This window comes from Mixophyes fleayi, chromosome 2 (assembly GCF_038048845.1).
Source record: "Mixophyes fleayi isolate aMixFle1 chromosome 2, aMixFle1.hap1, whole genome shotgun sequence".
In the NCBI taxonomy this organism is placed as follows: domain Eukaryota; kingdom Metazoa; phylum Chordata; class Amphibia; order Anura; family Limnodynastidae; genus Mixophyes; species Mixophyes fleayi.
Window position 1 is genome coordinate 277,281,226 of NC_134403.1, and position 26,328 is coordinate 277,307,553.

General features: G+C 38.3%; 1 protein-coding gene across 1 annotated transcript in view; it reads left to right on the top strand.

Annotated features, from left to right (window-relative positions):
• CTTNBP2NL (CTTNBP2 N-terminal like) overlaps positions 1–26,328 on the top strand; it is a 69,705-nt gene that overhangs the window by 14,228 nt on the left and 29,149 nt on the right. The window contains exon 2 of the mRNA XM_075196251.1: positions 19,311–19,418. Coding sequence (XP_075052352.1) covers positions 19,320–19,418 — 99 coding nt within the window. The 5' untranslated portion in view covers positions 19,311–19,319. The remainder of the gene's footprint in view (positions 1–19,310; positions 19,419–26,328) is intronic.

The following is a 26,328-nucleotide window of genomic DNA, read 5'->3' on the forward strand; positions in this document are numbered from 1 at the left end:
GGAATTACTTCAAATTGGAAACTCCTAATACACCTTTGAATGTTTAGGGTAAAGTAAAAAAGGTATATTTTAATTTGCATTGCCACAGTTTCAATTGATATAATAAATTAGTGCTCATATTGGATGTTTAAATCCTGTCTGTATTACTGTAAGGGTTAAACATGGGAGCAATTACAGTATTTACTTTTTTAAGGCTAATAGCAGATTTATACCACTTTCAGATTGCCATCCCGGCAATATCCCGGGTATTTGAACCCGGGATATTCCCGGGGAACAGTTCTGGACACCCAGGCAACTATTCGGGTAAACCATGTTCACACTGAACACGGGTCTGCCTTTGTCTCCATGGCAACATCACAAGAGGAGCTCTCATTGACTCCTCTTGTGATGATTTTTTTTCTTTTTTTTTTTTTTTCACTTTACAATGTTGTTCGGTGAGACCGGGTCTCACAGTTCACACTGGCGGCTATACGGGTCGAACCCGAGAATAACCTTCCAAAGGATTCGGGTCTAATTCTCGGGTCATCCGACCCAGATAGGTCCCCCGGAACCCATTCACACTGAGCTTAGACCTGGGTCGTCGGGGCTCGTATCTGCAAAAACCTGGGTCTTTTAGGCAGTGTGAATGGGGTATTAGAAGTTTTTCTGTGCTTATTTATAAAAATAGAAAGTAAAGAGTAAATATTTTTACCTATATAAAGAACTAAATATATTTTCCCTGCCTGTCTGAAGTTTACATAACCAAGATGCCTGGTTTTCTTGATGAATATAGATGAACAATTATACAACGAAGGTTTTTTTTATTTGTTAGATCTAAGCAAATGTTAAAGTTTATTAACTTTTAACATCTCCATTATGTTTTTGACAGCTAAATATTTCTAGTTTGTGTCCAGTATTTAATTATAACAATAACCTTCTCACAGGCTGTGCACATTCTCTCTTACAGTAACAAGGTAGGTAGATACAGTATTTCAGCTTTCTATTTTTGCAAATTATGTGAGTCATTTGTAATTATAGTAGAACTCCATGTTAAAACCATTATTATATTAGGGGTAGTTAAGTTACTGGAGATGTCCTGCTAGAGCTTCGCACGATGAGACTCCGCAAGAAGTTAAGGCAGTAAAACATCTCTGATTTTCGCTTGCTCTGCATAGAGGTGCAAGCAAAAATTAGCAATGTTTTACTTACTGTCAGGGCCGCCATCAGGGGGGTACTGGGGGTACTCTTGTACCGGGCCCGGGCTCACCAGGGGGCCCGGTACAACAGCTCAGCAAAGACTTACCTGGGGCCCGCCGCTGGTCTCCGCTATTCTGTCTTCAGCCTGGCTGTCACGGTGACAGCCAGGCACCAGGATCCGATCGCAGGGGTGGAGGAATCATTCCCCCTGCGATCATGTGATCTGTCACAGGCAGAGCACATGATCGCAGGGGGAATGAATCCTCCACCCCTGCGATCGGATCCTGGTGCCTGGCTGTCACGGTGACAGCCAGGCTGAAGACAGAATAGCGGAGACCAGCAGCGGGCCCCAGGTAAGTATGTGTCGCTCATGGGGGGGGGGGGCGCTCATGGGTGGGGGGGGCCCGGGTGGCACGGGGGCCTGTGCTGGGCCCGATTTTTTCTGAAGGCGGCCCTGCTTACTGTAACACCTGTAAGTGCTCAAGGCTCCGGCAGGAGTTGGGGGTTGAATTGAATTTCCCCCATGTGTCAAAACAGTACGAGTCCTTTGTTTCAAACGACTGCATTGTCAAAGTGACTCCTGGCTCCTATCTGCAATGTGTTGTTGGTGGACCATACATTGCCTGTATGAATGAGCATGCATGAGAAGACTCTAGTAATGCATTGATTCACCACAGCAGATATCAAGGGACTTTCCTCACTTTTTCTAAGGCATTTCTTTTTCATACATGCTGCGTGCTGACCATGCTTGATGCAGAAGTGTCAACATCACCAAATGGCGGTAGACATTGGGGGACCTCATGGTTCCGTTGCAACTCCAGATCCCAATAATATTGTGTATTAATTTTAAACTTATTAAACTCCATCTAAAACTCATTTTTCCATTTTCTGAATCTGTGATAGTGCTAGGGATGAATTTTTTTCTCACTTTGTAAGGTGTGTAAATTAGTTCAAGTTCAGTTTTGTTGTTTCAGCGCATTTGGTCAGACAATTAATTTGCAGTGAGACTTTGTTAATTGAAGTACATAATTCATTAATTGAAGTACATAATTCATCAAGTACTTCAGTAATGTCTTGCGTTTTTTTATATACCATTTTATGCATCTTATGTTACTTCATGTCCCCCATCACTTGCATATTACAGTTCTGTATTCCTCCTTCTTTTTTCTTTGTTTTACTCTGCAGCCATATTTTGAACACCTTCAACCTTAAAATCTTTGACAGACCAAATAAGACTCTAATGCAGTCTATGTGACTTCTGCTTTCACATGAGTGACATGTATGAAAGTGGAGGATAAAAAGTGGGATAATCTTACAGCTGTGTCTCTGCATCACTGACCTCAGCTGGTGGACGAGGCTAATTTGGATTCCTTATGGCAGTCCATTACCAGCCTCATGCCCTAGAGAATATAGCATTGTAAGAGGCATATATATTCATGTGTTATATGGTTTTCTTTATTTATGTGTGTACAGGCATATTTACATGTATGTTTATGTTGCAAAGTTCACTTTTACACTTGGGGAATATAAAGCAAAAAGGTTATGTTTATTTATCTTTTTTACACCTTTCAAACTGTAATTGTAACCTGTTAAACATTAAACACGACTGAGCTCAACAGGGGCATGAATGTAGTTGCATTAATTTTGTAGCCTCAGGCTTCAGACTCCATTCACAAAAGAGCTCAGTGTGGTGTGTGCTTGCAGCAAGCTGTGGCTGGAAAATGGGGCCCTAGAAGATAAAAATACAAAGAGGAGGAAGGACAGATTAGGAGAGCAGTAAATGAAATGTAAACTGAACACAGCCTGTGTTAAAGTCTGATAATTATTGTATCACATAGGGGAGTGAACAAACATCTGTCCAATTAATTGATGTTTATTGTTGCGTGTAATTGTGTTTTTCTTTTTCTTTTTTTAAGTTTTATATTTCTTAAATAAGCTGATTCCAAGGTGTGCAATTGTTATGTTCTAGGAGCAGTTTGTTTATGAGGAAAACTCACAGGAATACTTTGATAACTTTTTTAAAACTACAAACTTGTAAGTGGAAAAATGGAAACAAATTAGCAGGTTGCTCGTTCTAAGCAAGAGTTTTCCAAAGAAGTAATTTCCATTTGTTTTAAATTACTGTTTTATGTACACTGTATTTGTATATATGATATTAATGCTTCCTTGTAAACAAAGTTACGAGTTCTTCCGCTATGGTTCAGTGCGTGGAGGTTCTTTTAGTTGCTGGCTCTTGAACAGGCGACATACAACTGTCAGTGTGAGAAGCTCGGATTCCTCCTGTTCATGACAACCATTTTGAAGGACTACCCCTGAGCCTTATTGACGGGGATGGCTAAATACAGTTTGATGTGGAACTGCAAACAAAGGCGTTATGACTGGTTATGAAAACACACCGCTCCTTAGCACAACTTGTGTAGTGTATTCCAATCTTCTAGGACTTTCAGAAGTGGGTTAAACATTTTGGACATTAATACATTTACTCTCTTTTACGAGTATGTTAGATACCCCTGATGATTTTGATAACTGTAGATGCATAATCCTTAACCACATATGCTCTACATAGCCATAAGTACGTGGACTTCTAATTAGTGTGTTTGGCCATTTCAGCCACCCATTGCTAACAGGTGCACAAAAGCATACAGCCATGTAATGTCCATAGTCAAACAGCAGTAAAATCTGAAGAGTGCAGACACTTTCATGTAGTACTGTTTTAGGATACCACCACTCCAACAAGTCAGTTTATCAGATTTTGCCCCGGCACAGCTGTCCCAGTCAACCGTGCTGTAATAGTGAAGTGCAAAAGTCTAGGAGCAACAGCAGCTCAGCCGTGAAGTGGTAGACCACACAAGCCCACAGAATGGGATATATATATGTAAACAATTCTTAAAATGTGTGTACTCTAACTGTATTAAACTGAGCAAAATATTATGAGCTATTTTTTTGTAATATAAAAGATTTTTTTCTGTGTTTGGCAAATTTGTGAGCACAGGATGCTTACAGACAGATTCCAGATATATTTAATGCTTTTCTAACCTTGTTTGGTGGGTTATACAAACAGCATTTGGCAAGGTTATTAGATGAATACTGCAGTTCCTGTCCATTTCATTGTTTTACTTGTAGTCTAATGACCTTCATCCCTTCAGCTCTATTTAAACTGCCTTTAGCGTGGTACTAATAATGTCTTCACATTAAATGGGAGTTACCTGTGAAAACAGAAAACTACAACCATTAGTATCCATTCTAATTACTGTCTTTAAATGTATGCATGCAACTTTTTTTCACATTTTGGCAGACATGTAATAGTCTCAGAAAATATGTTTTACGTGTGGTTTAGTAATACAGAGTTATTATTATTACCATAGATTTGTAAGGCGCCAAGTGCTCTGCAGCGCCGTACAGCAGGAAAAACAGTACATACATAAAACAGGGACATACAAGGTAGACAAAATAAATGCAGACATGCAAACAAAGGGACTGAAGGACCCTGCTTATTAGGGAGCTTACATTCTAAGTGGAAGATGGCACAGCTGAAACAAGAGGAGTAAATGTGTTTCAGAGTGGAGAGTGGGATCGTTGTGAGAGTGCATTAGTGTGAATAGTGTTATAGAGGATAAGGTCACCTCTAAATAAGAGATGGGTTTTCAAAGAACATCTAAAGATTTGAAGGCTGTGGGAAAGTCTGATTGAGCGTGGTAGGGAATTCCATAAGTGGGGAGCAGCACGGGAGAAGTCTTGTAGGGGGGTGTGAGAGGTGGTTACCCAGGCCCGGCGCTCCCATTAGGCAAGGTTAGGCAATTGCCTAGGGCACCGGGCTCTGCAGGGCGCCTCGAAATCGGAAATCCACGGGGAGGAGAGGAGGGAAGGGGCTATTGAATCTTACCTGCATGAAGCTGCTCCTCTCTGCTCTGTCTTCTCCCCTCCGCACACTGACAGTGACAGGCCGTGATGATGTCATCATCATGGCCCGACAGTGTCTGTGAGTGGAGGGGAGAAGACAGAGCAGAGAGGAGCAGCTTCATGCAGGTAAGTTAAAGAAAGACATGGGGAGGGGAGCTGAGAGGAGGGAAGCGCAGCAGCGATTTTTAAAGGGGGGGGCGGCGATTTTCACACGGGGAGGGGGGGGGCGGTGATTTTCACACTATGCCTAGGGCGCCAAGGACCCTAGCACCGGCACTGTGGTTACCAGAGACGAAACAAGGCGCAGGTCACAGGTAAATCTAAGAGGGCGGGAGGGAGAGTATTTTGATATTAAATTTGTGATTTATGGAGGGATAGTGTTATTGAGGGCTTTGTAGGTAAGGGTGAGTAATTTGAATTTGATTCTGGAGGACACAGGGAGCCAGTGTAGGGTTTTGCAAAGTGGTGCAGCAGATGTGGAGCGGTGAGAGAGTAAGATCAGTCTTGCAGCAGCATTTTGGATGGATTAAAGTGTAGATATTTTTGGTGTCAGGAATGCCAGATAGCAGGAGGTTGCAATAGTCAAGACGGGAGATGATGAGAGAATGGATAAGAATTTTGGTAGCATGTTGAGTAAGAAAAGTGTGAACTATGGCAATATTTTTAAGGTGGAGTCGACAGGACTGGAAGAGAGTCTGGATGTGCGGAATAAAGCAGAGGGCAGAGTCAAGTATGACACCAAGACAGCGGACTTGGAACACTAAGGAAATTGTGGTGTTATTGACAGTGAGGGAGATTAGAGGGCAGGTGGTGACTCTGGTTGTATATTTCATTGAATAGTAGAGTAGTCATTAAAAGTGGAAATATTGATTTGTCTGAAACGTGGTAGCCAACTGTTAGTAAATGTACAGTTAAAACGTATATATAAATTGCAATCTGTCAGTACTATACTACACAAACAAATACTTATGCAACATTACCCCTTTTTCTCTTCCCTGATTTTTTTTCATCTGAAACTGATGTTACTAATTTAATTTAGTTTCACTTCTTTAGAAAAGGGAGTATAAGAACAATGTGTCAGTAAAAATGGAGTTCCTCAGTACTGTGGATGCGGGTTGTATGGTGGAGGTGTCTCCTCCCACATGGTGCATTGCAGCAGTTGTTAATGTGGTGCTGTGTCCAGTGTAGGAAGTCAGTGTGCTGTACTGCAATACCCATGTTGCTCACTCCATGATGTGCAGAGCACCAGTGTAGGAGTTACTAGTTGCTTTCCAGAAGGAGCAGGAGCGGTGGGCGTTACTGTGAAGAAGTCCAGTGCTTCTACTAGAGAGTTGGGGAAAGGGAGTGCTTGGGGCATACGTGACAAGGAGAGAATGGTGAGGGAGTATATAGGCAGGGGCGTAGGAATGAAAATTTTAATGGGGAGGAGAGCGGGGGGCAAAAGGCCCTATTTCTTGCGTTTGGTATCTCATTTACGACAGTTGTAACAGTGACTGACTGTGTATATTCAAAGACTCTCAATCCTATGTGCATTTTTGTCAGGGTTTCAGGGTTTGGCCAAACCCAGATTCATTGTTTATTTTACTTTAACAATGCATTTATGTATTATTAATATTAACTACCAATTAGTACAATAGCTGTTAGAATGACAGATAAATTCAATTGTTCATCTTAAAAATTAAAATTTTTCATTGTCATTAACCAAGTTTTTATTCAGATTTAGTTGAAAATCTAATTTCATTTCATTGGGAGTATTTTTAAGTCTATAGTCACTGCATCACTGATTATGATATGTGTTATATATTTAAATTGCTATATCTCATGTTTGTTACTGGATTCACCGCACGAAATTCAGGGTAAAGGTAAAGTGAATATTTGTTCCTTATCAATATAGCTTATTTATTAAATGTTTATGAAATGAACACTTTAGAGTTTTTAAAATAAACAAATCAATCAGTTTGTATTAAATCTATATTACGGCAATCTATATTAAAGAACATTTGGAAGTTATACTAGGAAAATCTATCATTTAAAAAATTTCACGTTTAGAATGGATACCATGACTTCAGAAAGTAGCATGAAGGACTTACTCCTACACTTTGCCAAAAATATGTTTCCTCTCTTCATTTCTGGTTACAGACTCTGTGAATACCTAGTACAAGTTCAGCGCAGATGTGCGTTCTTGATGAACATCACAACATATCAGAATCTGCGTTAAACGTTTCTGCATCATGGTAGACTTCAGATATGTTTATAGGCGGCAAAGTGCTCTAGAGGTGCCCACCTATGACGCAGCTAAAGCAGGCACAGTTATGAAAAGCACCAAGAGAAGGGCTTTTGTTGTGTCAGACTCCTTACTGAGCTTCTCAATGCAACCACTGCAGGAGGGCAGATTCTTCAACAGCTGGAGTTGAGTATGCATACTCGCAATATCAAAATCTTCAGTGAATAGGCACTTGGCACATTTTCCTGCAGCACATCAAGGATAAGGCCTTCAAGTGTTGAGACCTTTCTGATCAAACCTATCCTTAAGAGCTGTCGTCAGGAGGTCCAGAATTTCATTATGTTCTTTTCTTAATTTGTACTTTGGCCGGAGGTGCACAGGAGCTGTTGGTTTGCTACAGGCGATGCAGTGGATTTGTTGGCCTGGGTTGCACTGGAAACTCCAGCTCCAGAACCCCTGCTACCTCATATGTCACTTTAGATGCGATCATTGGCCTTCCAGCTGACTGACTACCAGCATCACAGCTTCCTTACCACCTGATGCAGTTAGTTTTGGTTTCTACAAGGCATGAGCTAGCTGTTCTCAGGGACTGAAAACTCTTTCAGAAAATCATGTTTAGTTGAAGTTTTTAAATCATTTCCCACTTCAATAAAACAATGGGCGTCACTAAATAATTATCATGAAATATTTTGGATATGAATTTGCAGCTGTTTTGTGTTTGCCTTGTAAACTGTTAATGCCTTCACACCCACCCACTGTATGCATAGGACAGGCTGGTGTGCGGCTAATTCCCTGCCCTGGTGCCTTATAAAAGGATCAACTTAGGAACGTGGGTAGTGTAAGCAAGGGTAAAAAAATTAAAGGGTGAAGAAACAGTCAGAGAGTTCCTTAAACTGGGTATCCACCTATGCAATCTACTTCAGATGCAATTTCTGTAACAATTTCAACAACGATTGAAAGTCCCGATGAGCAAGCCGATTTATGTGTACATACCTACACAATTTACCTTCATGTCTGTGATCTTCATTTCTCATAACCATCTGCTGAAAAGATGGTAACTTTGTACACATTCTTTTCTGCCTACGCTGCTGGTTGTGAGTGCGTACACACTTCCACATTTGCCCGTCATCGTTGATCGCAATTTTTAGAACATTTAGAAAACCTAATCAACAGATGCAATGTGCTTTGTTATGATAAAACATGATTGTGGGAGTGTACACACTCTTGCAATATATGAACAAACAGTTGTGAATTGTGTGATCGGCACAGTAATTGCTTAGATGTGTACCCAACTTTAGACTTAACCACTTATATGCAGTAGCTGTCCTTGAAGTGTGTTGAGTGCACAATTGGTATGCATGTCACAGTGTGCCATAATACCAGTTCAGTATAAAATGTGTGATAACAATATAACTAATTGTTAATCCAATGGATTTAAAAGTTAAGCCAATGATTGCTTAATCTGTGCCTGTCAGTAAGTAGGTTACAAGTACAAATGTATAAAGGGAAAAACAAACACAAATTGAACATCCATTTACAGACATAACACACAGGCTGAGTCACTCATTGGTCAATAATAAAAGATCACCCTCTAATATAAATATTAACAGTAGACAATTCAATAGCAAATGTTTCCAATCACAAATCAACCTGAAATCACTGTGAAGAGGGCTGCTAAACAATCTAATAGGGGAATGTAAAGGACATTATTGGAGAAGAGTGGGGTAACTGTAAAATGTAATTTAGTATAATTTAAGCATGGTGTTCTAAATTATTGGGTTAAAAATCTTACCTGTAAAGTACTCTGTCCCACACAACATAGGTAATGGATCTCATACCTATATATATGAAACTAGTGAGGCTGCTATGTAGAGTTACTAAGCCACTATTGCTACTTTCACTGTTAAATGCAGAGTTCTTGTCATACTCCCCAGCTTTAATGATCTACCCTCCAATAGATCCCAGAGGGGAATTCAGGGGTAAATTCTGGGGGGTAAGTGGTGCTGCAAATCTTTTCATGGCGCAATGCAGTGACCACCTCATTGCGACACTGGGCCAAGATGATGCGAATTGTGTCATCGAAGGCCCCGTCCAAAAACTTCACTGTTAAATGGGCAGGATACAGGGAAAAGGCCTCCTCTTCAGGGGGTCTGGAAGAAATACCTGAAATTTTGGAGTATCCCGGTCATTCTGGAAGAATAGGAAACTAGTTATTATACAGTCTCTTTATCATGTTAGGTCGGAATTTGTATATGTTTGCAAGCCTGTACAAACCAAATTGCCTGATTTTAGTATTTATTAAACTAATTTGGCTTTGGTCCACTCGGGTATCCTGGTTTCAGTTTCAGTCCCCCACACAGCCTACCTTTCCCTTCCTCCTTTTGTTTTTACCCTATATATACAGTATATATAATCTACAGAGCATAACAATACATAATTATCTGCCAGACTCGCTCACAGGCCACATGATTTTTCCCTTTTCTGGCAACCGTTGTTCAGAATTGTTTGACAATAAAAATTTAAGTATTTAAAAAATATTTATTAAATTAGCATTTGGTCAATGAGGATTTTTCTATTGGTCATTATGCAGTCATTTTCCACATCCTCATGAGTATCTGGCTATAAACGAATTGGATCATCTTGCCTCTCTGTTTTCTATAACTCATTGGCTGCACTGTATTTAGTTCTGCAGAAGCAGTGAAATAAAATGGAATATTTCTGGGAATATATATTACGAGTTAATCTTAAAATATGCAATATTATACTATAATATCACGGGCAAACTTTATTAATTATTCCAAATATAAATAATATGTCACTACAAATATTATTAGGATAAACACTCCATAATAGCTACAATTATGTATCCAAACCATTATGTATTAGAACAGATAAAATAATTTATTTGTGCTCATCCTCTCTTCATTGTTCATAAAGGAGTGATACTAAACTACTCCTTAGATCATTGGTTTCTGACACACCTACTAACACAGATGCCACATACCTTTATTTTTTTCCCATGACTCACCATTGTTAAAGTATTGTAATAAAAACAGAATTGAGGATGAATAGGAGTATGACTGAAAAACAAATTGAGTTCCAGCTACTTATTTTATTCTATTTATTTTGTTTAAAATTGATATATGGTTCAATTATAACGCCAAAGTTTATCTTAAAGTAATTGTCCATAAAGTCTGGGGACACCTCCAATATGGTGTTATAATACTTAACTGTATCATGGCAAACTGGTTGGGAATCACTGGCAAACACCTATCATGTAGCATACAAGGTCCCTTGTCTTGCATTTAAAAGCTTATTAGTCAACTGTAAAAATCTCGGAGATTCCGGATGAGAAGATTAATTGTCAAGGGCAAGGGCAGCATGACGGCACAAATCTCATAATTTTGCCACAGCCTCCTGCAGCAGAATTCCGTGACTGTGACAAAACTTACACGGTTCACTGCAAAATCATGTCATAGCGGCCACCATCTCACCCACTTCATTAGAAAGTGGACCAGGGGGGATCCAGGAGAAAGCCCAGCTCTCCCGCGGTCAAGCAGAACTACCCGAAATTTATGATTGTCACCACAATTCTGGTAGTAAGCAAAACTACACCAAAATATATTTTTTTTATCAGAAATGTATAAAATATATTGTCCAGTCTCACTCCCCTACCACAAACTGTTCAGCCAACCATAAAAATATGATAGTATTCTGATATAGTACAAAAGTATGTATGATAAACTATTGGCAATGCTCCAGTTGATGAATCTAACAATCTGCAGTCTTTACAGAGCTGAGCATATGAGTTGTTTAGAAGGCTATCAAGCCAATCAATCACAGAAACTATTCTTTCTGAATTGCCTACAATTATGTAAGATAGATAATGCAGTGCATTACTATCTGCTATCTACAAAGAATAGAACATATAACATTCTGTATAGATTTAGCAAGCATAGAATATTAATATTAATAGTAAAATTAATATTAATAGTTAGATATTAATGTCCAATAGTGACTTATAGATAGGACATTATAACTAATAGTTTGCAAATTGTTTTGTTTTTACATTTAAGGATTGCATTGAACCGTAACATTTATTATTATTATTATTATTATTATTATTATCATAGACAGTGCTCCACAGCGCCGTACAGTAAGGACATACAAGGTAGACAAAATAAATGCAGACATGAAAACAAAGGGTATGAAGGACCCTGCTCATTAGAGAGCTTACATTCTAAGTGATGTCCAGCTTTAGAGCCTGAGTCAACCTAATTGAATCTATGAGACAAGCAATATCACCATGCGAGTCTTAAGCAGTAGTGGAACTACGCAGGAGGCCCATTTGACCTGGGCCACATAGATGTTGGGTATGCACTGAACTCTCCGCAACTGTCAAATATTGGTTCCTGACCCTGAGGCTTGTGCACACAGTATTCACACTGAATTCATAGTACCCTTCCACTTCCACTTCCACATATGGCACAGAGCCAATACCCTTTTTAGGAAGGGAGGTGTTTCATATGCCGCACAATGATCATACTTGCCAACTCTCCTGGAATGTCCGGGAGACTTCCGCATTTTGCAAGAGTCTCCTGGACTCCTGGGTGAGAGTGGCAATCTCCCGAATTCTGCCCACTTCACTAGGAAATGGGGCACTTCCTAGTGAAGTGGGCAGAATTAGATCCCAAACGCTGCGATTCCCAAAATTACATGATTTTGACCGCCCCGCCCCCCTCACGCCCACCTCCACTGGCAGGCTCCCGGAAGAGAGCTGAAGAAAGTCGGTAAGTATGACAATGATGTCACAATAATGTAATTCAACAGAATATGAAATTAAAATAGTGATCACTAATGACTATGCAGAGTACATGTACTTTACAAGGAACACAGGATGAAGTCTGATCAGTAACATAATAGTGCAAGCAATGCTCATGCATTTCTTGTAAAGTTTATTTGTCTGCAGTCTTAAGAGGGATTATTGATGATCAGATTTCAAGCTCTGTTTCTGCTCTATTCAATGCCAGATGGTTGGAGCGCTCAGGTGGGTGTCGAGTGTCCATGTATTTTCAGTTTAAATAATGCATATATTCTGTCCTGGTTCTACTTTTTTTTTTTTTTCATGCAAAATTGACTAATAAAGGACATATTATTATTATTATTATTATCGTTTATTTGTAAGGCGCCACATGGTTTCCGCAGCGCCGTACACAGTACAAACAGTAGACCATACAAAACAGTACAGAACATTAAACATAAAATACCAATACTTCGTAAACTCCGGGCAGGCAAATACAGTAGAGACGGAGTGGAAGAACAGGTATGGAGACAGGAGGAAAGAGGGCCCTGCTCATACGAGCTTACATCCTAAGGGAGGGTGGACAGAATCAGGCACAGAAGGGAGCCAGTGAGGCAAAGGGGAGAACCGAAGAGATGAGAGGTTAAGTGGATGGTTGGTAGGCCTTAAGAAACAGGTGAGTTTTAAGTGCCCGTTTGAAGGAGCACAGGTTGGGTGAGAGACGGATGGAGCGAGGGAGGTCGTTCCAGTGAAGGGGGGCAGCGCGGGAGAAGTCTTGGATTCTAGAGTGGGAAGAGGTGATCAGAGTGGAGGAGAGTCAGCGATCATTGGCTGAGCGCAGGGAGCGGGCAGGAGTGTGAATGGAGAGGAGGTTAGAGATATAAGGGGCAGTAGACTGGGAGAGAGCCTTGTAAGTGGTGGTAAGGAGTTTGAAAAGGATTCTATAGGGGAAGGGGAGTCAGTGTAAGGCAAGACAGAGAGGGGAGGCAGAGGAGGAGCGGCGTGAGAGGAAGATAAGTCTCGCAGCTGCATTGAGTATAGCGCGGAGGGAGGCGAGGTGGGAGCAGGGGAGGCTAGTTAGGAGGAGGTTGCAGTAGTCGAGGCGGGAGATGATGAGAGCATGGATGATAGTTTTGGTGGCATCTTGAGAGAGGAAGGGACGGATGCGGGCAAAAAACACACCTAAGCTCTATGGTGGGAGGACACTTTAAAACCACCCCTGTGTACAAGTCATAAAACTTATACTGTTTGAGTTTTGTAAATCTAACACCTATAGTACAGCTTGAGTACAGCCTACCTGCACAGTAAATCTATTTACACAAAAACCATTCTTAATAATATAAACTAAAACTGCACCTTTGTCTTCTTGCAAAAATGCCATAGGCATTATTTAAATTGGCTGTTGGAGTGAGTTCTAGATCCTTTAGACACAAATCCCTTGAGAGATTTTCAGAGCAGAAAAAAACTGAATCTTAGGGGGCTATCGGTGCCCCATTAAAGCATTGTCACTCAAAAAAAAGCAAGAAATTTTTAGCATTGCCCAATTTGTTTCTCCCTTTTTCGCTCCCCTGGGATCAATTTTGAAGTGCGGGAATCCCTAGTTTTTCTGCAGCCCTGCACCAATATCCTCTTGCGGGGGTAAACTGGAGCAGCTAATTGTGATTCCTTCTACTAATTAATTGAATTTCCTGGTTGGTGTTACCTGTCAGTTATACTTATCATGTAGTATGCTCCAGGCAATTCAAAGTAATTCATTTGGGGTTGGGATGGCAATTTTCAAATAATTTGGTGGCTGAGAGATGAATGTAGGGAGTCGCCGGAACTCAACCTTCGCTGCCAGCCAATCACAATCGGTTTCCCATGTTGTTTCTTATTGCCTCTATTGAACTACGGAAGAAAGAAGAGAAGGTTTTATTTTTCATTGGATTATGATGTATAAAGCCCTTCAAATCGCAGGTTGTTGGAAGTGTCATTTGCATTTGAACTTGAATTACATACTTTTGTGTTCTCTGGCATAAAGTTTGTTTCTGAGCATGCTCAGACCAATTTCATGAATACGGCACACAATGGAACTTACATTCCACAATGAATCAGGCTCATTATGTTATTTATTACCCTTTAGTTAATACGTTGATGAGGATTTTTTTGTGTGGGAGCCACATCGCAACTGCTTAAATAATGCAGGTGGCTTTATGGACCATTGGTCTCTATGATCAATGTGGTTTGTGCTGCCTTATATACTGATGGGGTACTTGGCTTCAATGATTGTGCATTCTACTGGTTTAAAAGTGGTATCCATCACGCTCATATGGAACTATGCTGCATCAAAGACTTAGGGAGGTATTAAATTGTTAGCGATAACCGCTAAAATCCTGCGCTCGAAAAATATTACCGTTAATACGGTAATATTGCGCGTAAATACCGTTAATACGGTAATTTACTCGCTGGATTTCAGCGAGCTGTAATCCAGCGAGATATTACCGTATTAACGGTAATATTTTTTGAGCGCGGGATTTTAGCGGTTCTGGCTAACAATTGAATACCCCCCTTAGTGACACATTTTTTTTACTATACTTTGCTTTGCTTATTGAGTTAATATAAATATTTATGTATATAAATGTCTTTTTTTTTTTTCTTTATTTTAAACCTGTTAATGGTATGCAGCTAGACAGGTCTTTCAATGCCTCCACTGTGGTAACAATGATCTTTTCGATCAATATGCCTTTAATACAGGGCAGTGATCTTGTGTGGTATTAAAATAGAGTAGAGTGGACAATAGGGGGTAAATGTATCAAATAACAATTTTTGCAAATCGCTGATACCTGGCGACTTTGCCTAGTAGTTTTGCCTTTAAAGCTACTGTTGCTTTAAATTTACCATGAAGTGTCGCCTGGTATCGACGATTTGCAAAAATAGCTATTTGATACATTTACCCTCAGAGCTCCTAGGAGTTAGGTAGAGAATTGAACTATAAAATTACTGCTTGCACCTAAGTTTTGCAAATCATTTCTTTGCACATTTTACTATTTAAAAAGAAAACATTATTTGTCCACCCCCTACTATTTTCATTTCCAATATTAATGGTATCTTCAGAATATCATATTTTTAACATATGTTTTAATATGACTTTTCAGGGACACTTGCAATTTGCAAAAGAACAACTTATGGTTAAACTTTCTCCTTAAGAACTTATTTTTGGCATAGGTCCTGTCTAGATCAGCAAAAGATACATGTGCCACGCTTCTGTTTAAATTGCTGTCAAATGCTTTAGAAATAAACATCAATCTGGTATTGCATAAATAAGCTTATCTGCATTCTTCCATCCAGTCTTCATAACATAATCATTTCTAACATTCACAAATATTTATTATCATATAGTATATAAGAATATTTGGAATTACAGATTTATAGGCTTTGACAGGTAGACCTAGAGGCGTATTAGAAGCCCCGTTAGCAGTTTCCGTTTCCCTAAACTGAACGGTTCTATTTCCTTAGGCAAATCCTTTCCCTAGCCTACAATCTATAGGCTGCTGTGTCCACGTCTCTGGCTTCTTGCTGCATTTGATCCGTACAGGAACTCCTTCCTCAAGTACACTGACAGGTCCTATGCAGGCTGTAAGTGTGGGCTAGAAAACTAGAGCTGAACTTCAAACCCTACTGTGGAATAACTCCAGGCTCCCTTAGCTCCTGACATTTACAGTATAGCTGTATGGTAATATATCATGTAATGCTAATAGATAGGTCTCTCAATTTGATAACATTTTTATGGTGGCTAAAGTATGTTTTTTTTTTTTTATACAGTTAAACTGATCTATTACCATGTGCTTAGACCTCTTATTTATATTTCGTAGGAGCTTGATTTTGGTTCATTGAATATTCAGCAGTAGGGTGAGGTTTTGGAACAGGTGCCAGATACTGCTATATATTCAAGATTGCTTAACGCACAGAGCCTTTGACTGTGTCATGTGAAACACAAACATTTATTCCATGTGGTTTGGACTTGTTTGCCTGGCTCTTGATGGAGGTACTGCAGACAGCAGTCTAGGAGTAGCCATCTTACCATGTCTCACATACGGGAGGAATGTCCTTATACCACTGGTTTTCAAAATGAATATGTAGTAGTTGGTTTCCAACTTTGGTTGGGAGTGATGCCATGTTTACTATTTTCTGAAGTTAAATGAATGTGTGGATAGTTGGATGATTTTATTTATCTGTTTAGTGTTTTGGATTTTATTTTGCTATGACATGTGTATATATATATATATATATATATATATATATATATATATATATACATATATATATATATATATATGTGTGTGTGTATGTGTATATATATATATATATATATATATATATATATATATATATGTGTGTGTGTGTGTGTATATATATATATATATATATATATATATATATATATATATATACATATATATATATATATATATATGTATATGTGTGTATATATATATGTGTGTGTGTATATATATATATATATATATATATATATATATATATATATATATATGAGAGATAGAGAGTTCAAATATCTAAATCTCCCTATATATCTATCACATACCATTCCCATTACATTTTTCATACTGCCACATCTAAATTTCCACTTCACTTAGATTATATATATATATATATATATATATATATATATATATATATATATATATATTTATTTAAAAAAATGTTTATATTGAAATGTCACTTGCTTTATTGCCGGGCAATTAATATGACTTTATCCAGATAGTATAAAGTAATACGGGCATCCAATTTCATCCCAAGTGATCTGCAGAGGACACGTGTTAACTGTGAGGGTGAGAAAGAATTATAACAACTCCTGGTGACGTTTGCGATTCAGCACGAGCATGTAGCAGGTCTACTATGACAATAATGGAGAAGGAGAGGCAACGTTTTAAAATGAGAAGCAAAAGGCTTGTGATGTGTGCAGCATTGAATTGTGATTTGTTGTAGATTGCACAAACACAGCAATACAGTTCTTGTTTGTACTTAGCTAATGTAATAACCTAATGTTGTACTTACAAAATTAAAACCATTACAACTCCATCTAGTCCTGTAGTAAAATAGGCTATTTTATACTGACTTTTATAAGATCAGAGTTTGTTGATTTGGGGCTGATGTAATCATGTCTGTCAAAGTGAATTATGCTCTGCTATATATAAAGGGAGCAAAGGAAATTCAGTGATAACAGACATGCTTTGCCTTGTCTGCATTGTTAAATGTGTCCGATAATATCACCCAGGACTACAAAATGCCAGCACTTTGCATTTTAAGAAATCAATCCTTTACTCCATGCATTTGCATGTCATCTGATAATTTTCCTGTTCTGTATAGATCATAATGGAAAGGTACAGTCAGAGTATAATATTAGATGCAATACTTTAGTGTTTTGTAGTCTTGTGTGACAGAAGCTGTGTAACTATACAAGTAAATTAGGTCAAATTAAAGGCCCTCAAGAAGTGAAATAGTTAAGTCTACTTAAATACTGCATACACATTTGTTTTCTCTGAGTATTGAACCTTTATTGATTTGCATCTACTCACTTTATTAACTGATGTATGAAAAATATTTTGTATATTCATTATTTGGCTAGTTCACTGACACATTCTAAACGCACCCAGATGTCTGGAATCAAGTTGTAGAGATAGTCATTGTACATGCTGACTGAAAGTTTGATTGCAAGTTTCTATTTTAATAGTGAGAAGAAAAACAATGAGACACTCCAACCAAATGACAGCAAACATTCACAAACCATCTTTATTATTACATTAAAGACAGTTATAATATTCTAATAGTTTACAATATACCATCACATTGTTGTTTTATGTGCATAATTTGACTATGGTCAAGTGAATCATATTGTAGGAAATAGTTTGCAGCGTTTGCAGTTTGTTTAATGATCTGTTTTTCATTTGAATATGACTTCTAACAAGAATTGTGACTTTGTTAATAAATGGATCCCTTGCCTCACAAATTTGAAATTGTAATTACTACTAAATTGACAACATTTATTGAATTAGCAAGTTGTGTCATTTTAAATAAGGTTCACCATTTTGTATTATGGGCTATTGCTGCCATTTATTTTTATTATTTATTTGTATAGTGTACCACAGTATACAGCACTTTCCAGAGTGTCAGTCAATATAACTTGGTCATTGCTGTTGTAGATATAGCCCTAATTACCATGTGAGTGTTAAAAACTAGTCATTATATGGAGAAATGTTTGTTCTGTGAATGATTTAATAGGTCAAAACAGATTTGGGCTGTTGGATGTGAAAATACATTTCTGTTCAATTGCTTATTATAGAAAGGCATACTGTAATATTCACAAACGATAATGGATAAGAGATTTAATATAATGTAAGTTGGCTTGTTAGCACAAATGTTTGTGCTCTGAAAGGATCCATACATAGTCTTTATGCTTGCATATGGCAAGTCTGATGTGCATAGTCATAATGATTAAACCATGGGTGTATTTAGCCTTTTATGCACATCACTAAACATAAGTTAGTGAAACTTTAGTTTTTATATTTATGATTGGTGCCACTTATTCCTCTATATGAGACAACTTAGGTTTTAGGGTTTAGTGGTTCCCATTGTTAAAGTTTGACTAGGGTCTGAGCACCTTATTGTTTTCAGTCTTGAAATCCTGCTTGTTCTCAGTTTTAAAGTGGCTTTGATGGAACAAACTGTATTCAATCAGATAATCAGAAACAGCAGCAGGATATGAGTGACCTATAGACTCATGTGTTTACGTATGCGTAAGATGCAGACTGAGAGTTAGGCTCGGAAAGAGCAGGGTTCTCCATTACACTGAGTACTGATATTGAACCACTATCAATCCGTGTAGAAAAAACTGGTGTCAAACATAACTCTATGGGATATATTCAGTTGCCGGCGATGTGGCACGTGGACATTGCACTGCGCACCTTGCCAGCAATCATGGTAGGAATCTCCGATCATTTTTCTTTGCAACTCTATGGGATGCAAATCAAAATGAGCGGAGATTCCAGCTAGAACATTGGCGCAATGTTTCTCCGCGGATGTTCTGAGGACACATCCCACCGAAATTGAATCTCCCCCTATTTGAAATGTATTTCATAAATTGAACTGGTTCACTGTTGTGGTAGATGTTCTTATTCATTTTCTGTACTAATCTCTGCTTCCTTTGTTTAGGGAAACACAATGAATCTAGAAAAACTCAGCAAACCTGAATTGCTGACACTATTGAGCATCCTAGAAGGAGAACTAGAAGCCAGAGATCTTGTTATTGAGGCAATAAAGGTATGTTCTGTGTAAATGGTGAAAGCTAATGCTTGCTGGTCCTGAATAGTTTTCTCAATATGACCTCAAATTGGCACCTGTTACAAAATGCAGTTATTACGTAGCCATAAAATACAAAAAAATAATAAAACATGGAAACATTTCAACTTCAGCCCTCTATTACCTGGTGGACATTAAGCCAATTGCCATCCTATTCTCCAGCACTGAAAAGTTGCAACTCCCCCCCAAAGTCCATTGGTCCTGACTGGCAACTACTATAAAGTAAACAGTGGGGACCCCCACCAATTATTATAGTGGAAGCAGTACTTAACAAAGAGTGGGTACTCTCAAGGTGGACACCCCCTTTAAGTATGCTTACAGTTTGATAGAACTTTGCACTATATTTCGTGTTTACGTCAAACAGACAGGAATGGGTGGATCATTACATTCCTTTGCTTAAATTGTTCTTTATTATTGCTCAACCTGATTTGTGACACAAGAATGGGCTGGCCTTAATCTGTCATTTCGCTTACTTTTAAATCTATTTACTCACTATATCAGGCATCTATCTACTGAACTATTCTGTGCGATCTCTCTTCCAGTGATTAATTCTGACACATTGCTTCCAGTGTCATTGCATTTCCCTTTTATGATTGCTAGATTTCCTCTATTCATTTCATACCTTTAAACAATTTCCACCAGAATTTTATCTGTTGTCGAAGTGATTTGTTTTCAAATTTGTCTAAGCACAATCCCTGTATTAGGTATATGTATCAGTTTTGTATCTGGTTAAATGCAGCTGCAGCTTTCAGATATGTAATGGTACCACTAATTTATTGCTTTTAGTTTGCATCCCAATATGAATGACCTATCCACACATTCTCTGCACTCTATTTAAGGATTTGACTTCCCAATATGGGCGATTTGCAGAATTGCAGCCAAGCTTTGAGCTCTTTAGCAGGACAGAAAAAAGCTTGTGTGCCAAGATTAAACCTCCAAGCTGATTTAAATGCCTTAATAAGGTCTCGGAGCAGTAAATATTTAAATCCACTTGTTAAAAACAGAGTTTGTTTTCATCCTGTGCTGTGATCGGCCACAGTGGCCCATAAGTTAGAATAACTTGATCCATTTTTACAGCTGCTATCACTTGAATATTGTACATTTTAATTCATTGAGCTATAAAAGATTGGTTTAAATTTGCAAATCATTTAGATGCCTACCACTGATTGATTATATTCAACTAAACTAAATCACGCAAGCATTCACTTATACTGCACTTATGTGGGATGATACAGGTGGTGTAATAATTACTCCTGCTGTTATTTTTTTTTTCTTAGTTTCTATTTACTCTCTGATTGGATAATATTCCATGTGGTCCGAATGCTAATGTTCAGCTTAATATTTTGGTTATAAATATTGGCAAAATGTGAATTGAAGGGGATTTAAATCTAAGGATCATAGTTACTGCAACTAAGCTGATTTTTGGATTAAATATACTGTTTCCATAACCAGCGAAAACCATAAATATAGAAGCAATGCTCAGAATGGTTCCTATATCCATCTTCAAGTCCACGCAGAAGATTTTACAATCCATACAGCCAGATTTTGCAAACCACATATGTAATGAAGTGAATGGTAGTCTCTATGAACAGAAGTTGCTACTTCCCTTAGAACATGTCCCTAGCCAGTATAACATGATCGCACCAGATCAGATACTGCAGAACGTTCTCACCAGTGACCAGTATAATCGACCAATCATGGATCATGTGTCATGGTTAGTGTGAGCATTGGTTCTGTGGTTGTACAGACCACTTTATGCTGTAATTGTATGTAAATTCAAATCACTATACAAGAACATAACAGACTCAGATTCAGTACTTGGCTCCACTTAGATTATTCATTTTTATATATTTTAGTGCTGGGTCACATTGTTTTATTCAACAATTCTTCCTCCCTGCTCCCACCCTAGTGTTCTGACTTCCTTTTTCATTCATACTAGGTATTTGTATATGCAGTAATATTTGTTTTACTCTCAGTTGTTGGTCCTTCTGCCACTATTCTGTATGCTTACGGTATATTATACCTTTCTGTACTGGAAAATCACTTGCTTTGTATAATTGTAGTATTTCTGTTAGCATAAATATGTGAGATTACACTAACATGGTATTATTTTAATATTTTCATATTGATAAATTGCAGCAAATTGATACAAGAGTAATGTAGCATATATTATGTAGTGATTAATTTGTAAGATGGCATCCATTCGTCATCATTATCAGCTATTTATATAGCGTTACTAATTTCACAGCACTGTAGAGAGAACCAGTGGCGGATTCAGCGGGGGTGATCAGCAGGGGTTTGCTGCCGGCGGCTGCACACTATGTGCAGGTCCATTCGGCAGAGACAGGCAGGGAGAGTGTGCTGCCCAGCTGCTCTGATTACACAGGCAGCCTTAGATGTCAAAAATGGGGTGGGGACTAATTCACCCCTCCTAAAATAAACTAATAGATTTGCCCATGCAGAGAACTCATTTACATCAGTCCCTGCCCCATTGGAGCTTACAGTCTAAATTCCCTAACATACACACACAGAGATTAGGATACATTTAATAGCAGCCAATTAACCTACCAGTATGTTTTTGGAGTGTGGAAGGAAAACCGGACCCCCAGAGGAAACCCACTCAAACACGGGGAGAGCATACAAACTCCACACAGCTAATGCCCTGGTCAGGAATCAAACTCATGACCCTAGTGTTAGGAGTTAGAAATGCTGACCACTAAGCCATCGTGCTGCCCATATCCATTCTTCTGTAAAAAAAAATTATGACATTTATGAGATTAGTAATAGCATTATGTTGCTTAGTAAGGGTTGATTCACGTCTAGTTTGTGAAATTGCTTTAATTGCTAAGGTCTCACACAGATAAATCTGAATTTTGTGGGATTGTGACCAAATGTATCAATCTTGTAACGGAAAGTAGCATTTTGTTTCTATGTCGGGCAGGCCAAATTACGTTTGACACATCATAGAAGATCGGGGAAACATATGTAGTTTAATTAATCACTCTGGTATTTATCCATAGTTAAAGACCATTTCTGATAAAATGGCTGATGGGAAGATCATATATATATATATATATATATATATATATATATATATATATATATATATATATTTGATTTAGCACAAATTCTATGATGAACTTGGAAGCAACTAGCACTTTACAGTGGTGAAGCAGTAGTTAATTCATGTCTTGTTTTTGTGTTTTTTTTTTCTCTCTAAAAAGAAATCTCCCTATGCAGGACAGGAAGGAGGGTGGGTTAGGCTGAACCAGCCACAGAATAGGAAGTGTTTAGTGTGCTAGGCAGTGATTTCATCAGCATCTGGAGCTGTGGCCGGCTGCAGGAGTGACAGACCGCCAGGGAAAAGCCACAAAGACCAGTTCAGCAAAACTGAGATGTCTTTGTCTGGCTTTTCCATGCAATATAGCCAAACGTGGACCTTCTAAACATCAGGTTTCTCTGCACGAGTTCCTAGTGAAGAAATTTGTAGTGATGTATTGATGGTCTGTAAGATGACATTAATTCTCTTGTTATTTATAAAACCAAAAATTGCAATGGTCACCACACTCACTCAAAGAGATAATAATGCACTGCAGAGGGTTAAAAAGAATATATTTATTGATATTCAACACAGTTATCACATGCACATATATACTTGTGCTCAAAATAGAATAAACCATTTTGTTAAATAAGGCTAATAAACCACCTTGTCATTTATGGTGACATTCTCGGCATCACTACAGTGAAAAGAGCACAATCTCCATTTAATCTTTTTAATATGCATCTTTATTTTTTCTCATTTGGCGTTAAAGTTTCATTCTCATTTGCACTTAAAATGTCTGGGTACGATGAATATGAATATGTGGCGTGCATGGAAAATTGTAAGCTGTAGCTGTCCTAGATGATTTTTTTTTTTTTAAGTACTATATTTTTTTCAGGTTTTCTAGTTCATACCTGTCACAGTATTTAATGATCTCTTTTGATAGCCTGTGAACTGGAGTATCAGACAATCAGAGAAGGATGTAGTATTATACAGTCATTTAGAACTTCCAATCTTGTAAGTATTTGAGTATTCCATTGAGTAATAACTGGTAAAAGAAATTGCTTTGGACACAGAACGTATGGCACACTTCCTTGTCATTTGGCATGCAGTAACAGTACATGATTTATTGTAAAGTGTGTTATCTGTAAAGTGATGTCAACACATTCCATTAAAAATAGGGGTTTTGTTGCTATGTAAATACAGTAGTACATTCCTGTGGATCGACGCAATTAGAATTTATGAAGGGTTGAACTTGATGAAACTATCTTTTTTTCAACAATGCTAACTTTATGGTGAACAGATATGTCATGAGCTTTGAAAACTTACATTGAAAGTAAGGATTCCCTGTCATGATTGACATGTGTAGCTTCTAACCATACCACTATAGGATTGAGTGGAGAAACAGTGATTGACAGTCTGATGCATAGCTGCACTGTTTTCTAAACCTCGTCTTTCCCCTTTGGGCACTAGTGAGTTTAGAATTCATTCTGGAAGCAGGAAAGTAGGCGTAATGTGATTGATTTTGTCAATGATTGTAATGTATGTGTATGTGTGTGTGTGGCTAGCTGGAGAATGGGTGGTAGGGATAAGGAATAACAAAAACAGTCTTTTACACAGGGTATCAAATATTGCTTCTGAACCTCCTGGACTTCACCAGTCACTTAGTAGAATTTACAAATTGAAACAATGTGACAGATCAGTGCCTCATTCATATGCATATATGCCTAATTGATTTTTATGCACACACAAAGTAGTTTCTATGCAGACACTTAGGGGGAAATTCAATTTTGTGTGATGTGCTGCAGAATGCCTCCGGAACGGTCCACGAAGGAACTCCGTGGCTATGTATCACCGCTCATTTGCCCTTGCACCCGATAGAGGTGTGCAGAGAAATGAGTGAAGATCCCTTAAGGTAATAAGCGGTAATCTGCGCAGCCGGACATCACAGAGATGTCCAGCGCCACATCCTGGAGAATTGAATTCCCCCTTTGGTGTAAAATTTGAATGTACATACCAGGAAAAATGTAAATATTTCCCTTCATGATCCTACTATCACATTTGGTTCACTCTCTTAATTACAACTTTTTTTCTAATGTACTCTTATAGACTTATTTACGTCTTAAGTAGACCATGGCAGTAAGTGGCTATCTTTTTATTTCCTGTGTCACATTTCTATATTTTAATGTTTTTATTACATTGGTATTTGTATGCCTCTAAATGCAGTTTCATATATGAAGTGTGCCTGGATGTGGCAGATTGCATCATACTGATAGTATACTGCAGTATATTCGGCGACTTCTGATCTCACACCAAAGCCCCCCGTTACCACCTGCAGCTCATTGACATATCTTTTACCACCATATCTTTTACCACAACACAAGAACGATTTTTTTTGTATTTGATAGCAATAGCAGGTGCAGTACTGCAGGGCGCCACAAACAAAAGCAAATTTACACTTGCTGCCATCTTGACTAGTATCAGACAATACAAAATTAGGCACAAAAGAAAAGAAGAAATGCACCGCACAGTGTATTTACAGTCACACTTCATAAATGCCCTTACTGAGTATTGGAGTACAAAGGGAGAGATTGGTATGCAATTGTATTTGCATAGTGAGAGATTAGTCATACAATCTAAAATTAAGAATGGAACTAACTTTGCAAATACAGAAAAAAAGTGAATAATTTATTTACTAAATTACAGGAATTGTGATCTCCACTCGCAGTATTACTGCAGTATTGAACTGATTTGTTTTGCAGAGATATTGTGCTGGTCAAAAACATGTAGATATTTCTTTCTTCTTTTATATCATCATCATTTATTTATATAGCGCCACTGATTCCGCAGCGCTGTACAGAGAACTCATTCACATCAGTCCCTGCCCTGTTGGAGCTTACAGTCTAAATTCACTAACATACACACAGACAGACATAGAGAAAGAGACTAGGGTCAATTTTTTAAATTTTTTTTTTTTTTAATAGCAGCCAATTAACCTACCAGTATGTTTTTGGTGTGTGGAAGGAAACCGGAGCACCTGGAGTAAACCCATGCAAACACAGGGAGAACATACAAACTCCACATAGATAAGGCCATGGTCGGGAATTGAACTCATGATCCCAGCGCTGTGAGGCAGATGTGCTAACCACTTCGCCACTGTGCTGCCCTTTTATATTTAAGTATTCACTTATACTAGGTTTATGTTTTTCACAGCTGCTATTTCCTTGACAATCCCCGATTCATGCAGGCAAGGGCTGTTGTTTGTGTCCGTCCCATAGCAAATAGACACAGTGGCCTTTATTTTTGCATTATGCCATCATTCTGAGCCTCTGCTTCTGCATACCCAATAATATGGGTAGTGTCAGTGCCCTGTAAGTATAGCTATGAGAAACTCAGGATTTACTGTCCTAGATAAGGTAAATGTCTGTATGCAGTCAGACCATTTGCAATGACTTTTTTAGTTGAAGTTTTACAGTGACCTGTACATCAGCTGCTATTGGAGGTAACATATTTAAAACAATTGCGTTTTTAGCTGGAAAGTCAAAATTTGATAATGCGCCTCTCTCATTTTAGGTCTATCTCACTGAACTCTCCCAGGGCCCCTTCTCCCTGCTCCCCTTCCTGTTTACCATGTCTGGTATCATAAAGACCTCTCTTATACTGGCTGCAATGACATTTCCATGCACAGAAAGCCTTTCACACAGTGCTGGCTGTTGGCCCACTCCAAATACTATGATCTGGCTTATTTTCTCAGTGCTTTGCAGTTGCTGATAACTGTTTATTCCAGAGGGGTCTGTAAAGCAGGGACAACTTCATTGTGAAAGTAGCACT